General features: G+C 33.1%; 1 protein-coding gene across 1 annotated transcript; it reads right to left on the bottom strand.

Annotated features, from left to right (window-relative positions):
• Positions 1-6187: 6187 nt before the first annotated feature.
• On the bottom strand, positions 6188-18957 carry LOC134693117 (armadillo repeat-containing protein 1-like). Its single transcript, XM_063553826.1, has 9 exons — positions 18832-18957; positions 16774-16853; positions 16489-16563; positions 15629-15720; positions 15049-15162; positions 12509-12590; positions 11806-11922; positions 10719-10793; positions 6188-6821 (listed from the first exon to the last, which is right to left on the bottom strand). Exons 1-9 carry the CDS (start codon positions 18848-18850, stop codon positions 6627-6629), a joined length of 849 nt encoding a protein of 282 aa, XP_063409896.1. The 5' UTR covers positions 18851-18957; the 3' UTR covers positions 6188-6626.
• Between the last annotated feature and the right edge of the window lie 2061 nt (positions 18958-21018).

Below are 21018 nucleotides of genomic sequence, written 5' to 3'. Positions count from 1 at the left end.
GAATGTCAATGGATAAGGTCAAAGGGTATTCCTAGATGTTGGAAGATAATTGGTGTAGTCATATTATACGGAGAAACAGCTAGTAAAATCGATGAATTAGACAATTATTAATATACTACCATTGAGTTTTGAAAATGACTTTAAAATGAGACAGTACCATGCACTTATAAGTTCAAGAGGCGGATCCAGTAAAATTTATACGCGGGGCTGCTTCAGTGATTCCTATATACTAAGTAATCAACCATTTTTTCCCACAAAAAGGGGGCGGCCCCCTCTTTATACGCCTCTGAGTTCGGCAGATAGTTTTGGTTGTGTAAATGTCACAGTAATGCAGGAAAAGGAGAGGGATCGCTGCTCTATTGAGTTGTCTCTGATTTTACTTGTTTGGCTTTTTAAATATTTTGATATGAGCGTCACTGATGAGTCTTATGTAGACGAAACGCGCGTCTGGCGTACTAAATTATACTCCTGGTACCTTTGATAACTATTTACACCACTGGGTTGATGCCACTGCTGGTAGATGTTTGGTCCCCGAGGGTATCACCAGCCCAGTAGTCAACATTTCGGTGTTGACATGAATATAAATAATGTGGTCATTTTTATGAATTTCCTGTTTACAAAACTTTGAATTTGTCGAAAAACTAAGGATTGTCTTACCCCAGGTATAGATTACCTTAGTCGTATTTGGCACAACTTTGGAGAATTTTGGATATTCATTGCTCTTCAACTTTGTACTTGTTTGGCTTTATAAATATTTTGTTATAAGCGTCACTGATGAGTCTTATATAGACGAAACGCGCGTCTGGCGTACTAAATTATAATCCTGGTACCTTTGATAACTAGTTCCTCTAAAACGTTTACACACAGTCATAGCTGCAAAAACGTAGCTCTTTTGTCCTTTGAATTTTTTTTTCGCCATCAAAAATCATCAAAAGGACATTAAGAGCTACGTTTTCGCAGCTAACACAGTCATTGGACAAAAGTGAGTTCCCAGTCAAAAAATGTTCTATCATTTCAAATAAAATCGATATGTTTCAAAAAGTTATTACGAAGTAACTGTATGAGCGATTTTCTTAATATAGATTCCAAAAGATGTAGAAATGTCTGACGTTTTATTGTTTATTTGGTTATGCTATTATTCATGCTGTGTATATCTATTTTAAATAACGGATGGTGATTCTTATATTTTTTGGATTCTAACTACTATCGTGGATTCTTAAATTTTATGGATTTTAACTACTTTCAGGGATTCTAGCTGAAACCTGAGACCATATCTTCTCTCAGTGATCTGGGGAATACTATCTCGCTCAATTCTAGTGTGTTGTTGTTTACTAGTAGTATTTATCATACCTTCTTATTTAGACGTCTCCATCTTCTCGGACACACGTTCTTTCGATACCTGGCACTGGTGGCTAAAATACAATGATGTTTTAATTATTTATTCCAAACAGCAATCTAAACTGAAGTGTGGTATGTGATCTTGGGAATTTGAGTTCTTCCATTTTAAAACCTAAAACCACCTGCTGGATGGAATTATTTTATTCGCCTATGATTTTTGAAATTAACTTCTTACTTGTCAACTTTTTTTTATGAAGAAGATTTATATTATTGAAACATATTCCATTTAGTCAAATTGAAGTTATTATCGAAAAAGGGCCACCGTTAACCAAAACTAAAATACTGTTCCCAGATGATACACATTTTCTTTAGTGACGGTATCAAGTCTTTCTCTCAGTATTTCAACTTCGTCTAATTGAAATCAACTCATCGGAATGATACCGAAACGACTAAGTTTACAACTCAAACTGATCGTTCACTCATTACCGATAAAGCCTAGGACACAATGGTACGATGTTTGATAAATATACATTATCAGTTCTGTTTCTTCCATCAGTATAGTAGGAACTTTGGTGGCATAAGTTAATTACGACTCAGCGTGCAAATGTCTAGACTATAGCAGGGTTCACATAACTATATGACATCAAAATGTACCTTAGCCGTATTTGGCTCAACTTTTTGGAATTTTGGACCCTCAATGCTCTTCAGCTTTGTACTTGTTTGGCTTTATAAATATTTTGACATGAGCGTCACTGATGAGTTTTGTGTAGACGAAACGCGCGTCTGGCGTACTAAATTATAATCCTGGTACCTTTGATAACTATTTACACCACTGGGTCGATGCCACTGCTGGTGGACGTTTCGTCCCCAATGGTATCACCAGCCCAGTAGTCAACACTTCGGTGTTGACATGAATATCAATAATGTGGTCTTTTTTTTATAAATTTCCTGTTTACAAAATTTTGAATTTTTCGAAAAACTAAGGATTTTCTTATCCCAGGCATAGATTACCTTAGCCGTATTTGGCACAACTTTTTAGAATTTTGGATCCTCAATGCTCTTCAACTTTGTACTTGTTTGGCTTTATAAATATTTTGATATGAGCGTCACTGATTAGTCTTGTGTAGACGAAACGCGCGTCTGGCGTACTAAATTATAATCCTGGTACCTTTGATAATTATTATGCAAGTGAAAGTTGCTACTGGACGTAAAAGACCGACCCAGTAATTCATTAAGAGTCAGTAGTGCACATGATGATGGCTATAAACTGATGCAGGAACATATATATTGATATACTGTTCCCAGACTGATGCCCATTAAAGGTTACTAAACTGTTGGAGCAATAAATCTCGTAATGATAATGGTAATTATGAGTCAATTCATGCACCACGGAATTCAAATTAAACCATGACTGCAAACGAAAAATTTAACATTAATATTGTGCAAGTACGAAAGTTTGCAAAAGATGAGCTGATACTTTAAGCCATCCGTAATAAATATGGTGAGTGAAAAACTATCACTCTTGTTTCTGACATTTCCGCTAGCCAATGGTAACTATCGATCCAGATCCGAAGATGTGTAGTGGACTTAATCGTAACTCTTGGATAGCAAAGATAGTATCTGGAGACCAAGGGACAGAAAATAAGAAAATGTTGAGCGTAAGATTGTTCATCTATTTAATTACAATGTATTGTTATGTTACAAGATGATATAATGACTATAAATTGAATAAGCAGTGTCCTTGCCTTCCTTTATGAATTGAATATTGTTTTACCTAATCTACTTAAAATAATTGTAATTTGGGTAGGTATGTCTATAAAAACAACCAAGTATTATCAGATAGCAGATATTATTAATCTACTTAAAATTATATCTTTGTATATACATATTTGTATTTTTATCATCATTGAGTCGACATTGAACTGACAAAGGTTAGCACACTTGTATCAAAATTATTTATACATGTTCTGAAAGGTTTAATCATGAGATAGAGTACAATTTAGAATATTAAGGCCATTTCCTGTACCTAAATATTAGTCAATATGATTTCATTTCATATTGTTTATAATTTTTTTTTAGATCATTGCACAAATCTTTAAAGACTTTATATTTTGTTAGATGGTTAGATATTCATTAAATTTGCTTGTTGATTGTTTCAATAGACTCTTATATTTTTTTCTGGATTACTTATATAATGCTGAGACTACATTTTATAGTAGTCTCAGTATTATGTAACTAGCATAATCAAAGGTGGATTTAAGTTTCTTTCTTAATTAGCAACATGAAAAACTATTGAAGAAAAAAAGTGGAATGCCAAAATTATTCATTCATGAACAAAGTTAATCTTATACAATGTAGTGCAATTCTGAAGAAAAATAGATGCAAATTATGTAAAGTAAAAAAAAGAGTGTTTACACTGACTGAAATGTCCTGCCATTTTGGTAGTATTAGGGCTGGTTTTTTTATCATATTATTTAATAAAACCTGGGAATAGTATACTAACTAGTTAATAAATAAGTTCCAGTCTTGCTTTTGAACTCATGAGAAAAGCAAACTTAACAGTGGGATCCTCCTTTTTTTTTGCTTCTGTTTTGTACATGGAGCATGAAGAGATAGATTAAGTTAATGTGTATAAAGTAAAAGGAGTAGGTCCAGAAAGGACTCATTTTGGCCTCAAATTTCAGTTTCATCTGACGAAAGATTTTGACCACGTTTTAAACACTTTAAAAGTGTCTTTTACACTTGATTCAATTAGTTTTTGTGAAAGTTTTTAACTAATTTAGTCTTTAAAAATGATCTGATTCAAGCTCAAATATAAAAAATCTCTCAAATATGCCAAAAAAACGTCACTTTTCAGATGGTTTTTGTCAAAAATGAAAGTTGCAGCATCCGTGTTCATCCACAACCTTTATATATGTTATGTATTATCATAAAATAGAACTTACATTTCAATATTAAGGATGAACATGAATGCGGCCACTTTTGTTTTACACAGAAACCGTCTAAATTTAACTAATATGATAGAATTTTGAAGATTTCAGTAATTTAGCATGACTTAATGGTGCTACAACCCGATATATGTGCATTGTATTGTCAAAAACAGCCCATATTTATGTAGCAGAAGCATTTAACTGTCCATTAAATAACTAAAAGTTTACATTTTAACAATTTTGTAAAACTGTTATATTTTGGGGCCAAAAAGGGGTCTTACCGGACCTACTCCTTTTCAAGTTATGCACTGTCCATAGTGCAGAATTCATGGTTGCTTAGTATTATATATTTTAAAATTTTATTTTATATATATATATTTGATTAGAGAACAAAATACATATTGACCTGTACAGGTATCATATGTAAAGCTATTTCTATGCTTATTCAAATTTAAGATATCTTGTTTTATTGACGAGATATCTTATTCAACATTTGCAGTTGCTAAAATATGTTATATTCTGTATAAAATATCTGTTTTACTCTTTAAGTTTCTTATATATCTTATAACTTATAAGTCCCATAGCCAGGAATTTGCAAGGGTTTCGATACATTCATACTCAACTTTAACAATTACAATTCAAACAGAACATCAACTTTAAGTGTGCTCATTCGTTTTTTAAGGTAGGGTTTTTACAACCCCCTGGTGATGGGTGTGGTTATCTTATTTAATTGATAAGATATCTCTATTGATCTGTAGGATATCTTATAAAATAAGCACGATATCTTTTTACATAAATAAGATAATTTATAACATACCTCAAGTCTTTAATGGGATATCACATTTAGACCATAAGATAATATTTAGTTAAAAAGATATTTTATCAATTCTACAAGATGTGAAGAAAATGATATAATACTTGCTTAAAGGGGATACAAAACTGTAAACATATTGTTTGCAGGATAATGTTCCATGCGACCTTTCCAAAAGACCAGGTAAAACACATGAAAGTCATACAGATGATCTTGACCTTAATTTCAAGGTCATAAACCAAGATCCTCAAATCTAAAGACACTAGGTACTTTATATATACCGGTACTGATAATGAGTTATATCACCATTCCCATGATTCTAAATACAATGGGGAAGAAATCTCCCATTTAGGTGGTACCTAGCACTACAGGGAGATAACTCTGTAAAGTCAGCTAAACGTTTTAATCATGTTGTGTTGTAAAGTGAATATTAAGCTTCTCAATGATCAAAATTGGTGTTTGTCTAACTGCTTTATAACCAGTGTAATTTTTCTGACAAAACGGTTGGTTCAAAATTTTTGAAATTTTTATATTTTTGTTAAAGGGTCAATACATAGTCAAAATTTTATGAAAATTAAACGAGCCAAATTAATTTTAGTGAAAGTGTTGGGTACCACCTTAATGTTAGCAAACCCTTTCAACCAAAATAGATCAGCATGTCTAAACTAACAATTTTAAAAGTAGAAAAAATTTTGATATCAGTTACAAATGCATATCACCTAAATCAAATGCACAAACATGATAAGGGGAAACAACTCTCATATGGAGTTTCAGGAATGCCTTGGTCAAAACCACACTCAACATCCTGAAGATATGGCTAGCAATTTGGTTAAATAAATTTATTGGTTTCTTTTACAATTGCGAAAGGAGTAAAAAACAGTGTTTGGGGAGATAACTCCTTTCAGAAAAAGTGTTCGTTTAAACAGGGTCAGTTTCAAAAGTGTAAAAAACTGTTCCACATCATACATGTATACCAAAATTGACAAGTTTTGAAACAATAATACTGTGCAAGAATATTTTTTTAGGAAGAGTGGAAAGACCTAATTAAATCAGAAACGTGTAACTATGCAATATATTTTGTAATGAGGGACAATGAAAAGTAAGCATGTCAATGTAAAAAGTAAATTTATTCATTATGTACAATTAAAACAATTCAAATAATTCATGAAACTATAATAAGAATAAAGAAACAGGAAAAAGTACTGAAGAGAAAGAAAGTAACAGTAAAACAGCAAAAGGAAACAGCGGTCTAATCATTCAATTGTATATTAGTAATAAATTGTACTTTCACCTTTCATTCTTATTATCATCTTGTAAAAATAAACATGGTTTACAGTGAACTTCTGTAAAAAATGTATATTTATGATTAAATCAGTTTATGAGAATGACAGCCGTAACTCCATATAATAACACATCTACAATCTTTGAAATAACAGACACTTGCATTTCTTGCACCTACTCTAGATATAAAATCAGTCAAAACTTCCATTTCCTCCTCATTGTTCTTATGCTTCTGCCCTGATGAGATTGTTCAACTTAAATACAATTCACCAGTAAAATGAATTTGTTATGAATGTAGCAGCAGAACTTAGCCAGCCACCTTCCCTTTTGTTATCACCTTTATTTCTTGCTAGAGGTTTAGTGTGAGCTTTAGGACTGTCTACCTCCTCTGGTAGATAATCTGGCAAGGTTGTATTCTCCTTGTCCACATCTCTCATGTTGGAACCAAACGCTATTAGTTTCTGTAAAAAAAAAAAAAGATACATACACTAAAAAATAACAAAATATTATAAACACTTAAAACAATATGATTATTGCAACAAGTAACAAGATTCATGTACTGACAAAGGATATGAAGATTGATACTGTAAAATCTTTGTATATGAATGAAAAAAACTCAAGCAAAACACCATTTCACAAATTTTAAAACCTTATTGGTTTTTATACATGTAGAGTGGGGTGCTCATTTTCGCCGTTTTAGGATTTTGAGGTGTAAAAACTTCAAAGGTTAGCTGAAATGGTAGAAATGTACCGGTAAATTATATTTTTTATAACAAATATGATATTTTTTAACTGAGACAAAATTGCAGCCCCTACTGAAAATGACTCAAAAATGGACAACGATTTTCGGACAATTTTCTGAATAAAAAACACAATTTCAAAGAAGTATTTTCTAAGTAAATATTTGACTGAATGCCCTAATTTTGATTTTTTTACACCTTTGAAATGTCTGCTATTCATCTATAATGCAATTGATTTGATAAAAATTGTTAAAAGCTGCAGTTATTTTGTTTAAAATAGATGTGTAAAAACGGCAAATATGTGTCCCCCACTGACAAAACATCCTGAAATTTCATACACCCTTTAATCTAACTTTTCAGATGATTTTTTTCAAACAAACCCGTTTTCAAGCTGAAGAATATTTTGCATTTGAAGTTATCTTCATATAGAAATATCAGTATACTTCAAAAACATTTAGACCTGACCATAAACTGTAGAAAACATGGAAAAATGTGGCGAAAATGAGCACCCCACTCTATCAAGTTTGTATGCGTAAATGTATCTGTATATCTGGCTCACCTGATGTAGAAATCCCAGTCTACCAGTGTAAATGAGAACCTTTAGTTGAACATTTAAGTTATTTTTATGATGCTGATCATTTTTGAAATTTACACTCTAAACCTATGAGATAACAGCCAAAAAAGTTCAAATTATTATTTGATATTTTAGGAGCAATGATTTCCAAACAGATCAATAGATTTATTTGAAATTCTCATGAAAGATATGGTTGTGCTGATAATCACAATTACTCATGAGGTCAATATTTGTAACCCAACTCTTTCAATCTTTCAAGACAACTGCCAAAAAAAACCCAAAAAAAATCACATTTCTGGGGTAATAACTTCGAAATAAGTTTTTTTTTATTTCAATTTTCAGGGTTTATACATCTTGTTGTGCTGATTATTTTTGCAATCTGCTCTTCTAACTTAGCCTTTATAGTCTTAAAAAAATGCCAAAACTGTGAAAAATGGTAAAAACTTGCAATTCAGGGGCAATAACTTCATTCATGACCTTCAGAGGGTAGATAAAACTTGCTTTCAGAGGGTAGATAAAACTTGCCATGTAGATAATTTAATATTTCACACTTTTAACCTGGCTCCTAAACAGTAGCACATCATTGCCAAAATGTAAAAAAAAATACATAAGGGAGAAAGAATTTCAAGATATTTCTTAGCCAATAAAATGAGAAGTATCAAGATTGAAATTGATCCTTTTAAATATGTCTTTTTTTCAATCTTTTTTTTATTAATTATATTGTACAATGCTGAAAAATATAATTTTATGTTAAACAAAACTAGAGGCTCTCAAGAGCCTGTATCGCTCACCTGATTCTACTTGGGTTTTTGAAATCATATAAAAAAATATAAAATTTGGCTAAAAGTGACAACACAACCTCATTTATAAGAAAAGGAACATGTTTAATTTCATTCAAAAGTCCCCCACTGGCGGCCATCTTGGATGACGGATCGGCTACAAAGTAACAACACTTGGTCAGCACCTCATAAGGAACATTCATGCCATGTTTGGTTTTATTCCATTCAGTGGTTCTCTAAAAGAAGTCATTTGTATGCATTTCCCATAGGGTCCTATGTTAAACTAAGTTCCCTGCTGGCGGCCATCTTGGATGATGGATCAGCTACAAAGTAACAACACTTGGTCAGCACCTCATAAGGAACATTCATGCAATGTTTGGTTTTATTCCATTCAGTGGTTCTCTAAAAGAAGTCATTTGTATGCATTTCCTTATAGGGTCCTATGTTAAACTAAGTCCCCCGCTGGCGGCAATCTTGGATAATGGATCGGCTACAAAGTAACAACACTTGGTCAGCACCACATTAGGAACATTCATGCCATGTTTGATTTCATTCCATTCAGTGGTTCTCTAAAAGAAGTCATTTGTATGCATTTCCCATAGGGTCCTATGTTAAACTAAGTCCCACGCTGGCGGCCATCTTGGATGATGGATCAGCTACAAAGTAACAACACTTGGTCAGCACCACATAAGGAACATTCATGCCATGTTTGGTTTCATTCCATTCAGTGGTTCACTAGAAGAAGTGATTTGTATGCATTTCCAATAGGGTCCTATGTTAAACTAAGTCCCCCGCTGGCTGCCTTCTTGGATAATGGATCAGCTACAAAGTAACAACACTTGGTCAGCACTCCATAAGGAACATTCATGCTATGTTTGGTTTCATTCCATTTAGTGGTTCTCTAGAAGAAGTCATTTGTATGCATTTCCCATAGGGTCCTATGTTAAACTAAGTCCCCCGCTGGCGGCCATCTTGGATGATGGATCGGCTAAAAAGTAACAACACTTGGTCAGCATCCCATAAGGAACATTCATGCTATGTTTGGTTTTATTCCATTCAGTGGTTCTCTATAAGAAGTCATTTGTATGCATTTCCCATAGGGTCCTATGTTAAACTAAGTCCCCGGCTGGCGGCTATCTTGGATGATGGATCAGCAACAAAGTAACAACACTTGGTCAGCACCTCATAAGGAACATTCATGCCATGTTTGGTTTCATTCCATTCAGTGGTTCTCTAAAAGAAGTCATTTGTATGCATTTCCCATAGGGTCCTATGTTAAACTAAGTCCCCCGCTGGCGGCCATCTTGGATGATGGATCGGCTACAAAGTAACAACACTTGGTCAGCACCCCATAAGGAACATTCATGCTATGTTTGGTTTTATTCCATTCAGTGGTTCTCTAAAAGAAGTCATTTGTATGCATTTCCCATAGGGTCCTGTGTTAAACTAAGTCCCCTGCTGGCGGCCATCTTTGATGATGGATCGGCTACAAAGTAACAACACTTGGTCAGCACCACATAAGGAACATTCATGCCATGTTTGGTTTCATTCCATTCAGTGGTTCACTAAAAGAAGTCATTTGTATGCATTTCCAATAGGGTGCTATGTTAAACTAAGTCCCCGCTGGTGGCCATCTTGGATAATGGATCGGCTACAAAGTAACAACACTTGGTCAGCACTCCATAAGGAATGAATATTCATGCTATGTTTGGTTTCATTCCATTTAGTGGTTCTCTAGAAGAAGTCATTTGTATGCATTTCCCATAGGGTCCTATGTTAAACTAAGTCCCCCTCTGGCGGCCATCTTGGATGATGGATCGGCTACAAAGTAACAACACTTGGTCAGCACCCCATTAGGATAATTCATGCTATGTTTGGTTTTATTCCATTCAGTGGTTCTCTAAAAGAAGTCATTTGTATGCATTTCCCATAGGGTCCTATGTTAAACTAAGTCCCCGGCTGGCGGCCATCTTGGATGATGGATCGGCAACAAAGTAACAACACTTGGTCAGCACCTCATAAGGAACATTCATGCTATGTTTGGTTTCATTCCATTCAATGGTTCTCTAAAAGAAGTCATTTGTATGCATTTCCCATAGTGTCCTATGTTAAACTAAGTCCCCCGCTGGCGACGACGGACGACGACGACGACGGACGACGGACGCCAAGTGGTGAGAAAAGCTCACTTGGCCCTTCGGGCCAGGTGAGCTAAAAATACATTGACCAACTTTCATATGAATTGAATAATAATACTGAGTACATTACCTCCTCTCCATTTTCATCTCTGACCACCTGTTGAGCTGTCATAGTTTGTGACTTTGCTACAGCTTGGGCTAAAGTCTGAAAACAGAAATATTCAGTATCTAACTTATACTATTCTGCCTTTCCCTACTTTGCTACTTGTAAAAGGGAAATGTATAAAACAAAATAGATATTTCATAATTATATTTCTTCTTATTGCAGAACTTTTATATATATTCCAGTAATAGTTTTATTGATTTCCTTTTAGGGACACGCTCATAATTTTCTTGAATGTTTTTAAATATTGATGCCAAAGTATGAAAAACAAGTGAAACTGTGAGCTACTGCTCACTGATGATACCCCCACCGCAAGTGGATAATATCAATAGTTCAATAGTGTAAAAATATGCAAGTGTTCGGTAAACAGGAAGTTGTCAAGTGATCAATCTGAAAACGCATCACACGGTATAGCTGACTTAGATAAACCCTGAAACCAAATTTCAGAAATCCTTGTATTGTAGTTCCTGAGAAAAATGTGACGAAAATTTTCAACTTGGCTATCAAGTGTAAAATCATACAAGTGTTCGGTAAACAGGAAGTTGTCAAGTGATCAATCTGAAAACACATCACACGGTATAGCTGACTTAGATAAACCCGGAAACCAAATTTCAGAAATCCTTGTATTGTAGTTCCTGAGAAAAATGTGACGAAAATTTTCAACTTGGCTATCATGTGTAAAATCATACAAGTGTTCGGTTAACAGGAAGTCGATGAATGATGAATCTGAAAACGCATCACACCGTATGGCTGACATATATAAATGTTGATACCAAATTACAGAAAGGGTGGATGTGCAGTTCCTGAGAAAAATGTGACGAAAGTTTTGTGGGACGGACGGACTGACTGACGGACGGACGGACTGACTGAGGGACGGACGGACTGAAGGACGGACGGACGGACGGACAGACAGAGGTAAAACAGTATACCCCCCCTTTTTAAAATAGTTTACCAATAAGACGTCTTGATAACTACTTTTTTAAGGTAAAGGTAAAGAATTATGATTTCTAAATGATGATATTTGTTTCAGTGTGTACTTCTTTTGAAATCTTACCTCTGGTTTGACATCTTGTTTTGTTCTCATAATACATCTCTTCTGATTCAGGTCAAAGGTTATACTAACAACTCCTTTTACATGCAATAGCAATCTCATTACTACATCTTTGTCATTCTGAAAGACAAATATTTTGTACATAGTTAGACTTCTTTTAATTCTTGATAAAAGGTAACATATTAATTTTCATTTATTTGATTTCCAATATTTTCAATATATCACACATAAAATGATTGCGGTGATACATTTAAAATGTGTAGACAGATCAGATAATTTGGTTGTCTCTCTTTTTAGCTCAGTCACTTTACAGCAAATATATACCACTGACCCGTTGAATCACTGAATAGTAACCATGGTAACAAGCAATCTTGACAAAAAATCCTCATTATCTCCTGTTTCAATACTAACAAATAAACAACAATGTAATAAAAAAATAAACAAAAAAGTAATAAAGAAATAAACAACCTTGCCTACAAATCTTATCATAAGTGATCATAAGTAAACTCATGTTAATTCATGGTGGAATACAACACCATTTACACTTGACCACCATGACCACGTGATCAAGTTTCAACCCCTTAGTTACCTCTAATCTGTAATATCATATGGTATGTCCTGCAACCTTTTTAACCCCTTACTTACTTTGACTAAAAGACCTTGTATATGTAATAAATTATGCTTTGTCCTGCCAACCTTTCCTTACCTTGACCACAAGACCTCGTATCTGTAGTATTATATGCTTTGTCCTGCCACCATTTACACTTTTGTTCTTACTTGTTCCATGCCTAAAAAGATATATAAATACATAAATGTTGGACTTAGGTTGCTTTGGTCATGTTAGTATCTCTGACACATCCCCCATTTCCATTCACAATTTAAAATTTTTTTACATATAAAGCCGAAGTCACAACAGATCGCACCATTTTTCTCGTAGAAGATCTTTAAGGTAGTTGTCGTGCAAAATGTCAAAATAATATTCCGAGTGGTCACATAAGCTATGACATGCCCACGATGGTTTCACAATGGGTACAAGACAGAAAAAAATATGTAATTGTTCTGTCAGGTGCTTGTCGCAAGTCAGTTGTGCGACAATCATGAGTTGTTTTGGGCTATTTTTCGGGTTTCCATGTATTGGAATGGGCATGTGACTGTCGTGTTACTGTCGTGCCACTGTCGTATGACTGTTGTGCAACTGTGATGGGAGTAGCGAATCTCAGTAAAAGCTCTTGAAACATGCCAGGCTCCATCCCCATGAATCCAACGAAATCACTGGCAAATTCCCTTTCAAACTCTTGCAACAGTGTACTTTACTGACCACACATCAGGCGCCATTCAATTCATGGCTTAACCCACCAACATCAGGTGTTCCTGTACTGTTCACAGGCTCAAATCAATGCCAACAGAACTATATTTTGCTCTTCTTTGAGTCTGGCAAGGAGCCTAATCAACAGGGCCGAACATAATCATTCTGGTGATAAAGCCGTCCTCTTTAAATGGTAGACGCTATGTTTTTCCAAAACATTAATTCCCGCCTAATGGTATTCTTCTCAATAAAACGTAAATATGCTGCACAACAAATGTACTACTGTCTTATGACAGTCAATCTATGCTGTGAGATTGTTTTACGAAATTTGGTATTTGTGAGACAATCGTTCTATACACCAAATTTTGTTTACTAATTGCTCATAGTATCTGCAATATGGACCAGAGTCACCAGACCACAAAAATTTAACCTCGATTACAGAGGGTAGAAATGGGGGGTTGCTTGCATGGAAAAAATGTGAAATACGTTGAACGTGAAAAAATTTCTGTCATGAACATTGCACGAAAAATAAAGACTTTGATGTGAACCTTTTGTGACTGAGTCGCTGTCTTCTTGTATATATAAACTCTCTGTTTTACTTGATATTCCCGATTTAGTATACACATTTATGAAATAAATGGTTTACGGCTTTTAAAAAAGTATTTCTTGATGATCCCTGCCAAGTGTTTGAATTTTATTTGAAAAATACTGAGCACGCAAAATAAGTTTTTGAAAATCATAATGCACGTAAAATTAAATAGGCAAAACACGTTGAACGAGGCACCTGTCTTGCACGACTAAACGTCAAATAAAAAAGTAATAAACAGCTGCGCCATGAGTGCATGATACACCTGACATCTTGTGTGGAAGTTTTATGCAAAAATTTTAAGCAATAACCATATATTGTTTTTGAGACACGGCGGGACATGTGAAACCCCCAACCCTGTTTTTTTTTACAAAAAACTAAATGTTTTTTTTTACAAAAAACTAAATATCACTAAAATAAAATTTTGAATCAAAACCAAAAAGTATACAGATCTTTAGATTAATATAACAAAGAAGTGTGTAAAGTTTTAAGCAATAATCATAAATTATTTTTCAGATACAGCGCGACATGTAAAAAAAACCTCCCCTGTTTAAACAAAATATTCAATAACTCCAAAATAAAGTTTTGAATCATCAACAAAAAGTATACAGGTCTTTAGATCAATATAACAAAGAAGTGTGTAAAGTTTTAAGCTATAATCATAAATTGTTATAGAGATACGGCACAACATGTAAAAAAAAACACCCCCTTTTTTACAAAATACTCAATCACTCAAAAATGAAATTTTGAATCATCATCAAAAAGTATACAGATCTTCAGATTAATATAACAAAGACATGTGTAAAGTTTGTAGCAATAATCATAAATCGATTTTGAGATATGGCGCGACATGTAAAAAAAACATCCCCCTTTTTTACAAAATTACTCAATAACTCAAAAATAAAATTTTGAATCATCACCAAAAACTATACAGATATTAAGATTAATATAACTAAGAAGTGTTTTAAGTTTTAAGCCATAATCAAGAATCGTTTTTGAGATACAGTGCGACATGTGAATAAAACACACCCCTGTTTTAGTTACAAAGTGCCATAAATCAAAAAGTTTAAATCTAATTTTCACCAAAAAGTATACAGTTCATTTGACCATCATAAGAAACAACTTTATTAAGTTTCATGAAATTTGGATAAGTCGTTCTCAAGTTACGGTGCAACATGTTTACGCCGGACAGACGTACGGACACAGACATCGGATATGTGTATACCATAATATGTCCCGTCAAAATTTTTACGGGCGTATAAAAATTGGTTATACATTGTAGAACCATATCAACTGCCTTAGAAGTGTTTAATGTACCAATCATGATAGACGGAAAACGTACAGGACTTCTTACCTTGGTCTAGTTCCTGATGTATTAAATGAATCTTTTAATGGTGCCTGTTTCTCTGGTTTCTGTGTTAATAAATCAAACAATTTTTCTGCCAAGTTAGAAATGTTTTCATCTTCTCTACAAAATAATTGATGAGTATATAACAAAATTATTTAAGCACAAAAATTTATGGTTTAAATTTTAGATTGGTTATATATTTGATATTTAAATAACTCTGTATCCAATGTGTTAGCTATACATAGAGCTTTAAATGATATAGATGTATAGTTCCTTCAGGCTTTTTTACTTTATAATAAGTCAAAGCATACTTATTTCCTCTAAATATTTCCACAATCTTGTAAACAACAAAACTTCATTGAAGCCAGAGGTTTCATCTTAAAATAAAATGAATCAATTTCATCCATTTCAAAATTCAAAAGGATCCAGTCAACTTCTACTGAACAATAAATTTCAAAAAATAAATGACAAAAGTGTGGGGAACCCAAGGGAAAAAAATATATGAGCATCCTGTAATAAATAAAGAATATTAAGAATAATTTCTTTTGAGTAACATGTAAACAGTGATCCATGTGTTATAACTCACCTGTTTAGTAAGATCTCTACTTGTTCATTCAAACCAATAAATGAAGATAGTGTTGGTCTGTATTCTGGCACTTCAGCCAGAAGGATTAATGTCTGCAATAACAAGTAGATAGTACAATGAAAATCATTGTTATGGAATAATTATAATATTTTATATGTAATACTGTGGATTCAGTTATTTTTTATAAATACCCATTTAATAGGAGAATTGATATGAGAGAAAACATATGAAAATCCATTGATATTTAAGTTCATGGTTCTGTCAAAGTGTACATACAATCCTACAGAAAATTAGTCCCATAAAAACAATAAAAAACTATCCAATAAATAATACCAAGTATATGAAATTAATAAAATAAGTTATTATACTAATAGATAAAAGCATTCAATGCACAGTCAAGAGCAAGCATTTTCCAAATTCACTTCTGTCCTCTTGTTTTTAGAACATTAAATGTATCTTTTCATTAGTGAAAAAAACTACATAATGTTAAAAAATACAACTATTTGTATCATAAAGTATTTGATATTTTTTTTTATTGTTATTTAACTGCAGAGGCATGTAACACATTTCCATAACCACACTATCTTTCTTCTATAACCAGGACTAACACAGTGGATTTTTAAGTGGGAGACACTGAATGCAAAAGTGGATTTAACAAATGTTTTTAAATTTAAATTGCCATGAAAAGCAGTTGCCAATCACTACAAATATGAAGTTAGACGGGTGGCATGCCACTGTCCCTATATATATGCAGGCAAATTCTAATTTCACTATGTTATGTCTGCACTTAGTTGCCTTTATCTTAACAGATCTCCTTTTAATTGAACTTGATATATGTTAATATATGTATATACATGTACCTCTAGAGCTGTTGTGACAATTTTTACATCTGGATTAGATAATACAACAACAAGTCCTCCTAAAAATGTTCCATCCTGAAAAATAAATAACAACCTTAACATGATTATTAAATAAAGGATACAAAATATTATTATGTTACAAGAAATAGCAAGTGATTTATTGTCTTAACTAAATAATTAACATACATCAGGCAAATTTATCTTGTAATATCATTTTTTTGACACAAATGACATTAACAGGCAATGAAAAAAGATGAAATTAAAAGTAAATTTTTCAAGCCTCACCTTAACTATGAAACCTCTCTTTTTGGAATCACTTGCCATAGTCTTCAGGGAAGTCAATGCATCTGCAGACAATGATTTATCTACAAATATAAAAAAAATCTGTCAATTTCATACACATCAATCAATTTCAAATTTGTTGTAACTTACAAAAAGGAAGACTTTGTCTAAAATATTAAAGTTACTTTTATTTACAGAGAATTTAATTCAAACATTTCTTATTGCAAGAAAACATACAATGTTTAACAGGAACAAATTCCTGTGTTAAGATTTAATAATGTGGCTGTATAAAGAGGATTACCATTGCCTAGCTTGTATTACCTCATTTTCTTCTGAACAAGTATAACCCACTAAAAATTTTGGCCTATTTTTACTTATGGGGTCCCTAGTCATATAGAGCTACAAAAATGTAAATTAACAAGCTAAAACACATTTTTGCTATTTGTCTGGTATTTAAACTGGACTTCTGTTAGTCACAATGAAAATCATTAGATGACACAAAAATAAACAAAAGTAAATAAAGTGAATGTACCAAATTTTCAAGTTAATTGTGGCAGGTTCCCAAATAGCGTTAAGGTCAACATACAATATTGCAATTAGTGCATTTTCCAGGGAAAAGTTGCGGTCACTATAAAGCAAATCTTTATATCACAATATGTCTGTGAATAATCATTGTAGTTCACAAAATCTTTGGTATATATAAACAACAGAAATGAGATCACATGCTGCTTACTGAATTTTGAGGGCCAATCTTAAAGGCCTCTAGTTAGTCTTAGCATTTAGCAACAACTTGTGTGTTCTTCTAGCTGGTTCAAATCAATAATAGTCTGACATGATAGTTCAAGGGGAAAATGATGTCTGTATGTAAATTTCACTGTTTGTGTCAATAGTTTTACATTTGTTTGTTTATTATGACCTGGATTGTACATTATACACATTTTGTAGTGGTGTTATATATTACCAATGAAACTGTTGACCTATGTTGAGAACGTACAATTTACACAACGTTATGTTATATTATTTCCCCTTCTTTCTTTTTCTCATTGTCGACGTCAACTTCCACCCAGTTTATTTAGTTTTGAAGAGAGAAGATGTTTCATGTACACGTTGAAGAATAAGAAGATTGATAGTTTTAAAACTTGTATTATATTTTATAAAAGATAAACATCATACATTTTACACACTATTTGACTGATCTGTGTATCAAGTTCTAAATACATGTATACACTTTGCTCTATTTATAGATTGTAGTTTCCCCTGTAAGATATAGCACGATTGGCAATTCAAACACATTAATGTTGATTGTTCATTTGCTATTATTTATTCGCTTATTTCTGTGTGAATAAACTTGTTGTATATTTATTGTGTATTGATAATAAGGTATTGTATTTTTACATGTTGTTTGCATAAAAACGTAACTTTGGTAATTGTTTAATGAAACAAACACATGTTGTGAACACCCATTAAGATTTTACCCACTCGGACCACAGGGGCTTGTCTAGGGGGTCAAACGAGGTTTCACTGTCAATGGCGATCCCTATCCAGGTTTTTTAATTTAGAATAGCCATGATAGCGATCGGCATTGACAGAAAAAACTGGTCTAAACCACTAAACAAGCCCCTGTGCTCAGACCCGTTTGTTTTATAAATAAGCAAGTTCACAACAATTGATGACAGTTGTGGGATCAAATTAAAATCTGTTTAAATAAAGATCGCAAACTTTTCAAAGCAGATTACTTTTTTCGTTCAGAAACTTCTAGTGAAATAAGTTTTTATTTTTATTTCAATGAGAAAGCACGGAGGATCAATTGCTGGGACCCCCAAACTCTTGTGTAGAGGAACATAAGTATTAGCTTTTTGGGAGTTTCTAGAGTTCTAAATAAACCAGTAATCATTGATTATATAGTGTTCCTTCTTCACTTGAGGGATAATTTCTGCTGATGAAGCTGACAACCCTTTGTGACAGGATTGCTTCACATATAGCAGGATATAACACGTCACAAAACAACAGTGAAATTCTATGCATAAAAATGTGTTTTAAAATTGACCAACTGACACATACATCTTCGATTTTCTTGCATTTTTTTTAAAAATATTCTTGCACTGTCCTTTTGTGTATCTTTTTTAATGTTGAAATTCCCACGTTTAATAGCTGTAATCTGATTGGCGAATGAATGTAAAATTCATTTCGATTGGACTAACGTTTGACAGGAAGTGAATTTCGAATGAATGGCGGCGACACAACAACCTCAAATTTCAGGTATTAGAGCAAGGTGTATATGGCGATCAACCTTAGCGATCAGCCTTCGTTTGTTTCAATACAAAACCAACAGAATGGTTGGGAAATTATTTTATTTTTATATTACTTAAACTCAAATACTATTTAAAATTAATTTAGTGTTATTTTTTTACTTTCAAATAAAAAAAAATGACATTATTCTGTAAATCGAAATAAAAAAATTGAGGGAGAAATTATTTCGAATAAGTTTTCAGTCAAACGCATGTGTGATCATGACTATTTAATATTTTTGGGAAGCAGACTGCCTTCATACTGACACTTGAACGGGCCACACTTGAACATTGAAAACACTTTTACAGGATGAGACAACGACCATGCTTGTAGTGATTGGGTTTTTAGATTAAGGTTCATCATAAGGAATTGAAAAATATGGCCTTGTTTACACCTCAAAAATTACTATGAGTACAGACAAACTGGTACATCCAGGAAAGTTTTAAGGCATGGCAGGAACTAGATATATAAAAGTTATATGAAGTCTACGTTTCAGAAAATTAAAAACTTACCTGCATTTTGATGTGCATTTTTTTCAAGTCTGCAGAAGATAGAAAAATAAACAAACACCCGAGTTTCATTTGATACGGTCCACTCAGTTACACCGTTTAAACCTGTTAAATCACCTATTGTTTACAGGTGTATATTGTCCATCTATTGTCCATTTAAATCAATACTACTCACAACATTGATTATATGAGGGGAGCTTCTCAATCGTTTTCACTACTTAGTTATTTTTTGCACATTCTGCAGGAACGAAAAAAAAATGGATAGCAAAATCTAGAAAAGTTTATAATTTTTTGAAACATAAAATGCATTTAAAATTTATATATCTAGTTCCTGCCATCCCTTAAAACTGTTGCAGGTGTATAGGTTAGTCTGTACTCAGAGTAAAATTTGGGGTGTAAATACGGCCATTTTAGCCAAAAGGTTATGATGAACCTTAAGTAATATATTATTGTGTTATTTTTTAAATACAGAAAATGAATAAACTGACCACTGTACTATAAATTAACAAATTTAGACGAGACAGGTTGAAAATATTGTCCCCTAATTTCCAGGACTACAATGCAGGAAATGGTTGTGCTACACTTGTGTCACCTTTGGCAATTGTCATTTTGAAAACATTAACCAGGCATGCGCCCGGAAAGTAAACATCAGTACGTTGATGGTTTTCTGTAACAAAAGAAGAAGAAGAAGAGTACCTAAATACATGTACATGAAATAGGATTCCGATACATGTATACATGTACATTTCATCAAATATTTAATTTCAATTGTTCCTTTGTTCATTTGGTCCATCTCGTAATAATTACAATTTGTAAATAAAGACAACAGTAGTATACCGCTGTTCAAAACTCATAAATCCATGGACCAAAAAAAAATTGAGGGAACCACAATAAATACAAGAGGAGAACAACAACACAACATGAAAATGCAACACACACAGCGGTAGGTCTTTTCACCACCGAACACCACTGCACACCGCCAAAATATATCCAATGAACAGAGATCGAGGATACTTGAACTTATCATTACTAATCATGAATATATTTGAATTTTATAACACACACTTATGTTATCCTGAAATTGATGAATTCCGGAGACATTTTCTTTATATTGATTTTCAATTTCAACATAAAAATGATGCACATAAAAATCGAAAAATTGATTAAATTATATGTTATTTAATTTATTTGATCATTTTATTGTATAATATCAAAGTTTTTCTTAGTGGTTGGTGGTTTTTGAGGTGTTCGATGGTGAAAAGACCCACCCCACACACAGTAACGGATCAAACACCAGACGAAATCCCACGAGAACAACACCAACAAACATAACATCAAAACCAAACTAATGAATTTGGGATAGACAAGTACTGTGACAAGTCTTACGTTAATGTGAACCCACACTGAATAATAAGAGGAAATGTAACACACACAGAAATGAACTGATACA

The sequence above is a fragment of the Mytilus trossulus genome, chromosome 1 (genome assembly GCF_036588685.1).
Source record: "Mytilus trossulus isolate FHL-02 chromosome 1, PNRI_Mtr1.1.1.hap1, whole genome shotgun sequence".
Lineage (NCBI taxonomy): Eukaryota > Metazoa > Mollusca > Bivalvia > Mytilida > Mytilidae > Mytilus > Mytilus trossulus.
The sequence above is the reverse complement of the archived record's forward strand: the minus strand, read 5'-3'. Positions and strand labels throughout refer to the sequence as shown.